We start from the raw sequence: 13,671 nt of genomic DNA on the forward strand, positions 1-13,671 counted from the left end.
TTCAGCACCTTCAGCACAGACTGCTCAATATTTATGAGCGCAGGGCCTCAGACAGACGTACGGCCTATTGATTCTCTGTTTAATCATGCAGACTCTGTGGGAACAAGAAGCTGGCTCAGCTTTATGTTGCCTTCTCTGATATGATAGCCGAGTGCTGTGGTTGTTGCAGGTTGTTTAAAAATGCAGCGTTTGCATAAGGACGGACCAAGTGTCTGCCTCCAGTGTGATGGAGCAGGCTGCAGGGAGAACGTGATCTTCTAATGCCTCGGCTCCCACCGTGCTTTCCACAAATGGGATTGATGTGCAGCTAGTGTCACAGACAGAGTGCTGCATCTGTGTTTGAACAGCCCAGTGCTCAGCTTGTGTCCACCTCAACAATAGAGCATCCACAGAGCAGGTTTCTCATCTGCTGTGTGAAAGGGGGCAGATCCCGGGGCCCCTTTCCCAGCATGCATCGTCCACACATTCAGTCATACAGAGATCACAGCTGGCGTGGACAAAGGCTGGACATAAAGGAGCTGACCGGGTGGATGTGGCAGTGGGCAGGGCCGTGACCTTTGGAAATAACTGTGGGAGCTGAGAGGTGCCTCTGAGGAAGGGGGATGAAATGAAGATGGGGGTAGGGCAACATGCAGGGTGTGTCTGTGATCAAAACAAAGCAGGAGCTTGTGTTCGATCGAGTGTGAGCTCCACATCACGACTGGTTGACCTGAGAAATGACTCCTCCTGTCTGCACACCTCCTCATTTAAAGTATTATAGCGTTATGCTAGCAGCATTTTCATTAAGGAGATCACAGGCTGCACCCAGCTGAAGCCTCCCATCAAACCAGGTGTTGACTAAGGCTCAGACACCACCATGGACAGCTGGAGACCGGCTCTGATATTATACATGCGCCTGAGTGCACACAGAGGTGCATTGTAATGCAGATCCTCTGCTGACGAGTCCACGAGGCTCATGAGCTGAGCGTCACATGTCGAACATATAATATCTACTTAATGATTTGATATCAACTGCTGTTGAGACTCAAGTGTTGTGTGATGTAGTGACTCCAAGTTTGAAGGTACATATTAACCTGTATTATATTGGTTCAGAGGTCGTGACCTCTTTAGATCAGCACAAACTGCTTTGTTGTGTGTCTGACAAACACAAGCTAAACCAGTTCCAACACTGAGGCTGCAGCATTTTATAAACCAGTTCAGGTTCATCGTTTCATTCAACGATCTGCTTTCTTCCTTCTCATCTCCGTCGCCGCCGTGCTTTTTCCACCATGTGCGTATGAAAACAAAAGCACTGCACATCTGTGTTTTACCCATATCCTATTGAGATATTTCATTCTCTTATCATGGCCCAACATTATACCGGTGTTACCGTGAGCGGTGTGATGTGGCCCAGCCCTCGTCAGAGGTCAAACTTCTGCAACATTTTTGAATTCGATGAGTCAAGAAGAAGGTCATCTCGGATCTTCACACTGATATCGTAGGTCCATCTGCTAAAACTCCTGGTTAGTTAGAATCCCGGCCGGCTTGCTTCACGCGGCACCTTCCCATCATGACACGCTGGAATCCACTGATGTCTGCAGAGGCGTGCCCAGGTGCTGGATGTTATACAGCTGTGGCCGTGGAAGTGACTGGAAAACTGGATCCAATCATTTGGTTGGTTTAGTGAATACTTGGTAATACAGGGTAGAAAGCAATACTGTGTTCAGCCACGCCCCCAGGCCTAACGCCGTTAACCTGACTCAGCATCTGCACACACCGAGGATCGCAGCCTTCATCCAGCTGTGCCCTCTTCTCCTCAACCAACTCAACCTTTGAATCTATTATTGTAGATCTGCTGTACAATATAAAGGAGGCGACTGCTGTGATTTGTATAAATAAAATTGAACTTTAATATTTAGACTGTTACTCTGTCAGCCACTGGGCCTGTTCCAGTCAACCCACTGCTTCCAGACTGGGAGTCCATGTGAGGACAGATAGGTTTGGTATCCTGGTCCCTGTTTTCAGATGTTCTCCATCATACTTACCTGTACGTGACCTTATCATACGTGCAGTCGCTCACATGTGTCTTTGCATTACACTGAGTGATGTACTGAACAGTAGTAAAGAGACTTCCTGTCATTGCTCTGCACAGCGTTTCCTCATCCTGAGTCCCAGCAACCTCGAGGTTCTCGTGTTTGGAGCTGAGAGCTTCATTAAAGAGGCTGGTCGTTACATCGTCCCCCCCACCATGTGCTAAGAACCTTTTTGTTATATTTGATCAAAAACTGAGCTTGGAATAGTTCAAAGGTCATCTGTGGCTCCTGGACCACTTCCTGCATTTTGTAACATTGTAACACTAAAGCTGTTGTATTACACCTGTATGCAGAAACACACTGCAGTGCAGTGATGCTCATCTTTGTATTGAAACCTTTAGCAGAACTTTAAGTATTTAAAGTAATATTTAAAAATACATTTAAAATGCAGATTTCAAAAACTCGTTGTTTGAAAAAAAAGTGCAAACGAATGTTTATAGTCAACAGCTGAAAAGAAACAAACAGGTTGCAGAGTGGAGCCTTTTATACTTACTGCTGAACATAAACATCCAGAGTAGGAAGCAGTGAAATAAACATGACTCTCAGTGTTTCTATCACCTCAGACTGAAGTTAAACTCAGCCTGAACCAGGAAACAACCAGAAAATTCACCTTCTTTTGTTTCATTTTTTGTAGATAGATCACATTTCCATATATGACATTTAATTTGTGTCGTATTTGCTTATGTTTTCTTTCACTTGGTTAAAATGTGCAGTTTATTTAGTTTGTCACACTGATGGTGTTACAGTCCCAAAAACACTGTATGTGTCAAATATGATATGAAGAAAAGTTCTCATAGTTCGTTTGTTTGAGCCATGAAGCTGTTTGTCCTGTAACAGTTTTTCAAAGTAAAGCTTGAGCCTCAGAGCACTGACAGTGCACAGTCTGAGCTCCATGGCTGTGAAGCTTAACGTAGGAATGCTTTACACTTGCTTTACTTCTACGGCTTTGGCAGCACGTAGCAAGCCCACCCATACTGCTCCGACGTGCTGAGGTCACTACCTGGGTTACACCATGTGGCAGGTTTTGTGAGGTGCTTTAGTGATATTTAATGGATCGGGTCACATTTTTCATTTCTCCCTAAGATCCGATCCAGTAGTTTAGGTCAGGATCGGACTGATACCAATACTGTATATCATGTCGATCCCTAGTTAAACGGGGGAAGGGGGGGATGTAATAATGAAGGGAGCACTGAGCCTAGAATAGAGGATGGGGATAAACATGGCCTGACTGCTGACAGGGGGCTTTGTATTGTCCCTCTGCTGCCATTGAAAGCACGTCCAGTAGATACTGCACTTCATTCCTGCCATTCACATGTGTGCAGGCACACAACGTGAAACCTGTTGGGCCTCATGCAAAGATTGATCAATGTTGGCTTTATCTGAACTGTCTCTATGTGTGCTTTACACTAACAGCTGGGTCTGAAACGCTACAGGTTAGGTCTGTGCGATATGACCAAAATCTCATCTCCCGATATAAAACATCTATCGTCCCGATAACGATATAAATCACAAACATGTAACATTTTCTGTAAGGTCTGTGAATCTCGGGCAGTTCGACTTGCGTGAAGTGTTTCCAGCTGCGCGTCGTGTAGCTGGTCGAGTGTTTTAACCGATGCATGAAACGATACATTTTTAGACACAAGTTGTAACGGCGCCGTTTTCTTTGTATTTATTACACGGCGTGCTGCGGGAAAAAGCGTGCTCTAACGTTTGAGTCTAAGGTTGATTTTTTAGCACCTGACGTCTTTTTTACTTCTCATCCGTAAATAATCTGCTCTTTCGCGTGATTCAGTTTATTTTGAAAAGTCTCAACAGGATCTTGAGCTTTATTGTGAAAGGTTTATGTGGTACATAAACAAGCGGACACGCGATGGTTTTACTGTTGTTGCATAAAAACAGGCGCTTGTCCGTCCGTAGTGTGGTTATATTAAATATAAGAGAAAGAGAGAACTTTAATAAATTAATAATAACTACAGAGACATCAGAACATGAACAAATATTGCTGTAAACAGTTTATTTTGTGACACCACGAAACAAACGATAGCGTAAAATGAAACGATAGATGTTTTTATATCATCAGCAGATATATATGGTTACATCAAACAGCCCTACCACAGGTTGTTTCAGGTTCTCTTCAGGTTCCCACTTGAACCACACTGCTGTCTCTGTTATGCTGTATTAATGTGTTCACTTTAATATTTGTGTAGCTGTGCACAGCTGTTAGCTGAAGAAATCAGATGTTGTAATGTCTCTGCTGAGAAGGACTTCCCAGCAGGTTTGGGAAAGAAGGAGAACATGGAAAACTGTAAACAGGCTTTGGTGACAAATGTTCCCAAGAATCCAAAGTGAGATTGTTTCTGTGGAAAACGCAAACAGCTGGACACGCACACACTTAGCTATTGTTTTCATGGAGCTGCTGGTGCTGATACTTTGTGCTTATTACTGCTGTTTTTAAACACTTAAGTGTAGTTGGATTTACCCCCCACACGCGCGCGCACACACACACACACACACACACACACACACACACAGAGCAGAGATGTGGCTGTAAATAAAAGCCAGCTAACAGCAGAGTGACTCACGCAGCTCGTCTGTCCCTGCAGACACACACTCTGTTACTCAGGTGTGTCTCACACGTCTAGACAAAACAACGGAAACGTTGCTGCGCCACATACTTGGAGACTTCCGCTTAAAAAGCAGAGTGGAAACAGAAAGCGTGGCTTTCTGCAGACGCAGATTAAAGTGAACCTCTGTGCTTTGTGTTGTTTGTGTTGTTGGAGGCCACATTCCTATTGGTCTGTTTGCACGAGCGGGTTCACATCAGGTCAAACATCACGGCTTTGTTTGAGATGCAGTGAGACAGTCAGAGTCTAGAACTGTGAGGATTTACATGAGAGGACATAAAGAATCTGTTAGCAGGTTTTAACGTTTGTTTAATAAAACAAAAGCAGTTGTGGAAGAACGACTCCATCAGTGAATCAATAACACCTCAGTCATCACTTCTTGTATGACTTTATTAGTTTTCCCCATCAATGTGTGTTACAGTGTGAAGGATGCTGTCGGAACATTTACAACAACCACTTCAGTAAATGTACACACACACACACACACACACACACGCACACTCTGCCTGCATCTGCTCGTGTGTGTCTGTAACACTCCTCACTCAGCTGCTTAATTATTCACAGCACTTACCCAAGGATGGATTGTGTTGCTTTAACACAACCAGCCACATGCTTCTGAGCTGCATAAGGATAACACACACAGACACACACACACACACACACACACACACACACACACACACACACACACACACACACACACAGACAGACACACACACAGACAGACACACAGACACACAGACACACAGACAGACACACACACACAGACACACAGACACACACACAAACACACACACAGACACACACACAAACACACAGACAGACACACAAACACACAGACACACAAACACACACAGACAGACAGACACACAAACACACACAAACACACACACACAGACACACACACACACACAGACACACACACACAGACACACACACACACAGACACACACACAAACACACAGACAGACACACAGACACACACAGACACACACAAACACACACACAGACACACAAACACACACAGACACACAGACAGACACACAAACACACACAGACACACAGACACAAACACAGACAGACAGACACAAACAGACAGACACACAGACAGACAGACACACAAACATAGACACACAGACACACAGACAGACACACAAACACAGACACACAGACAGACACACAAACACAGACAGACACAAACAGACAGACACACAGACAGACGAACACACAGACACACAGACAGACGAACACACAGACACACAAACACAGACAGACAGACACACAAACAGACACAAACAGACAGACACACAAACAGACAGACACACAAACACACAAACACACAGACAGACAGACACACAAACAGACACACAGACACACAAACACACAGACACAGACAGACACAAACACACAAACACAGACAGACAGACACACAAAGTCAGACACACAAACACACAGATAGACAGACACAAAAACACAGACAGACAGACACAAACACAGACACACAAACACAGACAGACAGACACACAAACAGACAGACAGACACACAAACACAGACAGACAGACACAAACAGACAGACACACAGACAGACAGACACACAAACATAGACACACAAACACAGACACACAGACAGACACACAAACACAGACAGACACAAACAGACAGACACACAGACAGACGAACACACAGACACACAGACAGACAAACACACAGACACACAAACACACAGACAGACACACAAACTCAGACACACAAACTCAGACACACAAACACACAGACAGACACACAAACTCAGACACACAGACAGACAGACACACAGACAGACACAAAAACACAGACAGACAGACACAAACACAGACACACAAACACAGACAGACAGACACACAAACAGACAGACAGACACACAAACACAGACAGACAGACACAAACAGACAGACACACAGACAGACAGACACACAAACATAGACACACAAACACAGACACACAGACAGACACACAAACACAGACACACAGACAGACACACAAACACAGACAGACACAAACAGACAGACACACAGACAGACGAACACACAGACAGACGAACACACAGACACACAAACACACAGACAGACACACAAACTCAGACACACAAACACACAGACAGACACACAAACTCAGACACACAGACAGACAGACACACAGACAGACGAACACACAGACACACAGACAGACGAACACACAGACACACAAACACACAGACAGACACACAAACTCAGACACACAAACACACAGACAGACACACAAACTCAGACACACAGACAGACAGACACACAGACAGACGAACACACAGACACACAGACAGACGAACACACAGACACACAAACACACAGACAGACACACAAACTCAGACACACAAACACAGACACACAAACACAGACAGACAGACACACAGACAGACAGACACACAAACACAGACACACAAACACAGACACACAGACAGACAGACACACAGACAGACGAACACACAGACACACAGACAGACACACAAACAGACAGACAGACACACAAACATAGACACACAAACACAGACACACAAACACAGACACACAGACAGACAGACACACAGACAGACACACACAGTGTGAGCTGGTATCTTCATAGTGTGACTATCTTGAGCTCGAGGGATCATTAGCAGCCTTCCTCACATTAAGCACATTGCAGATTGTTGTTGTGCTGGTGTGTGCAGAGGTGATTAAAATGCTTTGTTGTTGTTGTTGTTGTTGTGCTGGTGTGTGCAGAGGTGATTAAAATGCTTTGTTGTTGTTGTTGTTGTTGTTGTGCTGATGTGTGCAGAGGTGATTAAAATGCTTTGTTGTTGTTGTTGTTGTTGTTGTTGTGCTGATGTGTGCAGAGGTGATTAAAATGCTTTGTTGTTGTTGTTGTTGTTGTTGTGCTGGTGTGTGCAGAGGTGATTAAAATGCTTTGACCTGCAGCATCTTGTGCAGCTCAAAGAACAACCACTAAACAGTGTATGTGTTGGTATTGGTAAGTCCTTATTAGTGTAAGATGAAGATGGTGTTTAAAACCAAAACAACAAAACAAATGTTCCAGTGCATCTGGGAATGTTGTCATAGTGGGAAGAATCAGGAAGGAAGAAGGGAATATTTGGAAAGACAACACCAAGCGAAGCTGTGTGAGGGGCCAACACATCGATCGCTGCTGGTGAAGAAGGCAGCTGTCACTGACTGTACAATAATCACTTGTAGTTTTGTGAGATGCCTCGTGTAGAAAACCTGTTCATGAGTGGCTGTGGAGTCTGTGGAGTCTGTGGAGTCTGTGGAGTCTGTGGTGTCTGTGGTGTGTGTGGTGTGTGTGGTGTGTGTGGTGTCTGTGGAGTGTGTGTGGAAAAGACTTCTGTCTGTGGGAGCTGCTGCTGAAGATCTGATCCTCTGATCAGCTTAAATGCCTCAGTGGGTCCACAGGAAACTACAGTGGACCGAGGAATCCACACCTTGCTTGCCATGATCATCTCCCACACTCGTCTCCCCTGAAAGCAGCCGCTGATTAAAACCTGGACGTACAGACTTGTTATTCTGCCATGTTGCTAGGCTACAGAGTGCTCTGTGAGTGCGTCGACGGGGAAATCTAGTTACAGCGTTTATGTCGTCCTCAGTCTCGCACTTAATTAACCCTTCATCCAATGAGCTGTCAGTTACAGTAACAGCAGAGATCATTAAAGCTGTGTGTGTGTGTGTGTGTGTGTGTGTGTGTGTGTGTGTGTGTTCGTCATCACATCCCAGAGGAGTTTGTAGTTCTCTGCGTCAGATCACTGCTGGTTCCCATAACTCCCATTCCTTAGAAGTGTTGGTTTCTGTGGAAGTGCCCACACTGACATATCATCACTCCTGTAGACGTGGAGGAAGTTCCGATATGGGAGTTTCAGAGTGAATTGTGCAGTGTCAGCATCCGTGACCATTGATGGCGTTGCTGTTCCTGATCATGTATCACGAGTTACTCGTTGCAGGGATCAGCATTTGTCAGCCTGCTGATTCCCACTTGGGCCATAATAAAAGGATCATGTCTCATGTTCCAGCACTGATATTAATATTGGCTCTGCTGAGTATGTAACATAAAGCTGAGTGTAAAAGGCCTGAATGAGATACTTAATGATTGCTTCTTCTTAGTCTCGGCCCAGTGAAGCTCTCTGAAGCTCGTACTGAGAAAGCTTCATTACTCACATCGACTCAGTTGTCTTTGGTGACATCTGGTGGCCGAACGATGAAGCGCAGCCTGAACCTACAGATGAACTGCTTCATTGTGATCGCCCACTCAGGAGCTGAGTTGTATAATATCATGTGATGACACTGTCGGGCTATTGTGGTGCGTTTGTGTCTTGATGAATAACTGGTAAATGGGCGGATCCTTATGTGGCGAGTTCTCTCTCCGTCTGCGTGCGTTCTCTTCGGGTACTCCGGTTTCGTCTGGTGGTCCAAACACATGCAGATAGCGGGCTTAGGTTAACTGCCCATAGATGTGAGCCTGGTTCTGCTGGACGTTTCTTCCTGTTCAAAGGGAGTTTTTCCTTCCCACTGTCGCCAAAGTGCTCATAGGGGGTCATGTGATTGTTGGGTTTTCTCTGTATTATTGTAGGTCTACTGTACAATATAAAGCACCGTGAGGCGACTGTTGTTGTGATTTTGTGCTGTGTAAATAAAGTTGAAGTGAATTAATCCCCTTCTTCCTCCTCCAGGCCTTCAGTGTTACTGTGACCGCTGCAGCACCAACTCCAGCTGCACCACAGACGGTATCTGCTTCGTAGCCATCCAGAAGTCCGGCAGCCGAATGACCATCGAGCAGCGCCAGTGCGTGCACGATCGTGACCTGATCCCACGAGACCGACCCTTCATCTGTGCCCCATCTACCAAAGATGACAGTGGCATTTACCCACTGTGCTGCACCACAGACTACTGCAACAAAGAGCCAGTGACCCCCACTGGTAAGAGAACACCGGCCATGTTGCCTCCCCTTGCTTTAATTATAGAGTACAGCTACCACGCTACTGCAGGTGTGAAAGCTTCTCAGTCGTTAAAACAAACAAAGTGGAGCGAGAGCGTTAGAGGGGCTTGGAGCCTTTTCATGAGTGCAGTGGGCTCTTAATGGACTGGTGCTGTACTGGTGCTGTACTGGTCTAATGTGCAGAGGGAGCTGAGGGTGACTGCACTGACATACAGTCTTGAAAAACTGTTTGCATGTTTTTTGAAATAAATAAAAAACAACCCAAGTAAATATAAAGTTTTCATTAAACGATGATTTATTAAGGTGGAGACGAGCTGCCCAAAACTACCACGTGGAAAAGTAATTGTCCCCTAAACCAAAGACCTGCTTGTGCCATCGTTGGCTTCAAGAACTGCACTCGTGTGTTTGTGATAACTGGGAGTGAGGCCCACTCGTCTTTTCCAAATAGTTTTACATCCGCCTCATTGGAGGAGAGCACGACTGGCCTTTCATTGGATCAAGTCTGGACTTTCCCAACAATAAGTGTTGTAGTGATGCAGTCCGAGGTGGACTCTGATGGGCTTCAGGTCATCGTGCTGATGCATCACCCAGCTACGCTTGAACCAACTGATGGCTGAACGTAGTGTTTCACAGTACTTTAGTTCTACTTTAACGCTGCTGTCGTCTGGCAGCAGATGAACACGCTCGGCGCAGTGCACTGGGTAGATAGACAAACGTTAGATGGGGGGATTAATGATGCGTTCGCAGGGTCACATCTGCTGGTGAAGCTGCTGTGAAGTGCACGGCTGTGATGGTTTTTACCGTCATGATGACATGTCAGTATGGGCGCTGCTGGTGAAGGTGTAACCACGGTCAGTGAAGGTGATTGCACACAAACCTAAACTACACACAGCTGCACACCAGGTTCAGAATGGAAAGCCCAGTGGGAATGTTTCTACCTGTTTCTACCTGTGTCGTGCACTCTCCACAGAACAGGAACGAGGACTTAAGGCTCGTCGTCACATTTATGCCTCCAGGCTGCAGTCAGGCCAGCACAGTCCAGGCTCTGGCTCAGCAGGTATTCTGACCAACACTCTCTGTCTTGCAGGCCCCACAGCGACCCCTTCTCCTCTGGGGCCGGTGGCCCTCGCTGCCGTCATCGCCGGCCCTGTATGTGTGCTCTGCTTGCTGCTGGTTTTGGCGTTCTACGTTTGCCACAGCCACAGAGGCCTGGGCGCCGGGGGCGCCGGGGCCCACCACCACCACCACCATCGGGTGCCTAATGAGGAAGACCCCTCCATGGACCACCCTTTCATCACTGTGGGAACAACACTGAAGGACCTAATCTACGACATGACCACCTCAGGCTCTGGATCAGGTAAAACTACGTCTCATTTGTGCGTGTTTGTGCAGCGATCAGCTGAAGGAGGATTTATAGGTATATGAAGGTAAAACAGCAGCATGGATTCATAGTAGAAGAGTCCAGAACAGACATTTGACTGACTGAAACTATGACAGAGGTCTCATGTAACAGGGACAACATCTGCTCAGAGATGCTCCACAGTGCTGAACGTGGCCCTGTCTGTGTTTACCTGCTCCAAATCCAAAGAGTCAGGTTTGCTAACATGTGCACAGTTGTTGACCAAGTTGTCATTTCATGTTTGTACAGGAAAGAAGTGACATGTTAGTACATGAGGGCCGTCGGGCCAAAGTGGACATTGTTTCTTTCCTTTAAAGCTTTACCACTGTCAGGGTGCTGGTGATGTGTGCAGCACGACCCAGTTACTCGTCTTTGCACGTGGTGCAGTGAAAGAGTTGGAGGTGGATGCATGCTGGGATCAGCTGGAGGAAAGGGAAGCATGTCAGGCATTTGAAGTGAATGCAAAAGGTGACTGTAATTATTTTATTGTGCATCAGGAGGTGAAGAACATCACACTTTGGGAAATGTTGATTAGTCCTAAAATGTTTCAAATGTTCCTTATTTATTCATAACGTCAAACTATCAGACTGGAGCTCGATGCAGCTTCACAGCAGTCCCAGTTCCTCATGTGTCCCCTGGGAAAGTCCCTGTTCTGGCCCACTTCAACACGCTGCATCTCATCTACACGCTGCATCATCAGCAGCCTGATGGTTTGGTTGATGGTTTTTGAGAAAGTCTGTGAAAAGCGGCTGAGGAAGGATAAAAATCCTGTTTCAGTTGTTTTTATTTATTCATATACGGCACAATGAAATGTGTGTGTGAGTGTATGATGTGTTATTATAAGGGCAGCGATGGAAGTCGAGTCGATAAATGGCCTGTATTTACTTTACTAGTCCCTGAGGACCCCAAAGCACTTTACACACACATTCACTCACTGGTGATGCAGCTACATTGTAGCCACAGCTGACAGAGGCGAGGCTGCCGGACACTGGCGCCACCGGGCCCTCTGACCACCACCAGTAGGCGGCAGGTGAAGTGTCTTGCCCAAGGACACAACGACCGAGACTGTCCGAGCCGGGGCTCAAACCGGCAACCTTCCAATTACAAGACGAGCTGCCTTTTTGTGCCACGATAAATGAATGAATCAAGTTAATTTAAAGGAAAAACAAGTGGAAGGTTAAAGTTCTCAGGGGTGGCGAGGTGGGCGTGGTCCCAGCACAGCAGCAGGATGTGTGGATCAGGAAGTTTATGATTCATCAGGGCAAAGCAAAAACAGAATCACCTAATCAAGTCACCTGGATTTGACCAAACTTGATGCTAACACTGATTACTGACGACAGTCATGAGGTGCAAACGGGGCTGCAGACTTCAGTCCTGGTGCGTGGCGTCGCTGTGTGGTCGCAGACACACGAGTCGTCTCTGCTCACACATCAAACGGTTGTGTTTTCACTGTAGACGAGTCGTTTCTCCGGTCGGCAGGACCATCACTCATATGTCCGTCCACTTCCTTTCAGGTCTCCCACTGCTGGTCCAACGAACAATCGCCAGAACTATCATCCTCCAGGAAAGCATCGGGAAGGGGCGTTTTGGTGAGGTGTGGCGCGGTAAATGGCGCGGCGAGGAGGTGGCTGTCAAGATTTTCTCTTCGCGAGAGGAGCGCTCCTGGTTCCGTGAGGCGGAGATCTACCAGACGGTGATGCTGAGGCACGAGAATATCCTGGGCTTCATCGCCGCTGACAACAAAGGTGAGAAAGCAGCAGGCAGCGAGTGAACGGTCCACAGCACGGGGTCATAGTTCAAAGCCAGGAGGACGCAGAGTTTCCACACTGTCACACATAAATGTGTCCATTTACCTTTAGCTCAACCAGGCAGCAGCCAGACAAACATATTAGAGAATGTGTAAAATCCATCATCAAACACACCATCGACCTGCTGCACAGCAGCAAACACCATGCTGTGAGGCATCCTTAAGCAGGTGGCATATACAGAACAATTAGGTCCAAAACTGGTGTTTGTACTTTTGGTGCCCCTGAGCAAAGCAGCGTCCCCACACGCTGCCCCCCGGGGGCTGGATTGGTGCCCACTGCCTCCCTGAGTGGCTTAAATGCAGAGGATTCATTTCCTACAAGTCTAATAAAGTGTACATGTTATTATTATTGAATATCAGAGCAAGTGGCATTTGTCAGGAAGTGCCCCCGTTACCCCTCAGCTGGGGAAGTCACCCTGCTGAGTGGGCAGTGCAATAACAGAGTTTAAGGCTACGATCACTCTGCAGGCGAAAGCGCATCAAATCCGACTTCTTTGACCCTGTGCGACTCGTATCCCATCATGGTGTGACAGTGTGAACGGCACAAATCCACCTGGGTCACTTTTGTATGTGGTTCTGAATCCGATACATATCTGATGTTTCAGAAAGCTGCTGTTTGATGGTCATGTCACATTAAATCCGTCTTTTACGTCACTGACACAAGACAGACGCCAATTATCAGCGCCGGAGAAGACATCGTGAACGCTTCCATCCAGTGAAACTGTTGGAAGACAACGTTGGAGAAACGTGAACATTTTCTTTGTTCTGTATAATCT

The 13,671-nt window shown here is 46.5% G+C and overlaps 1 protein-coding gene across 1 annotated transcript in view; it reads left to right on the forward strand.

Annotated features, from left to right (window-relative positions):
- The window catches only part of tgfbr1b (transforming growth factor, beta receptor 1 b), a 56,488-nt gene that overhangs the window by 9,977 nt on the left and 32,840 nt on the right, over positions 1–13,671 (forward strand). The window contains exons 2-4 of the mRNA XM_085172687.1: positions 9,424–9,669; positions 10,777–11,046; positions 12,603–12,833. Of these exons, the coding sequence (XP_085028813.1) occupies positions 9,424–9,669; positions 10,777–11,046; positions 12,603–12,833 (747 nt within the window). The remainder of the gene's footprint in view (positions 1–9,423; positions 9,670–10,776; positions 11,047–12,602; positions 12,834–13,671) is intronic.

The sequence above is a fragment of the Neolamprologus multifasciatus genome, chromosome 9, assembly GCF_963576455.1.
Source record: "Neolamprologus multifasciatus chromosome 9, fNeoMul1.2, whole genome shotgun sequence".
Taxonomy (NCBI): domain Eukaryota; kingdom Metazoa; phylum Chordata; class Actinopteri; order Cichliformes; family Cichlidae; genus Neolamprologus; species Neolamprologus multifasciatus.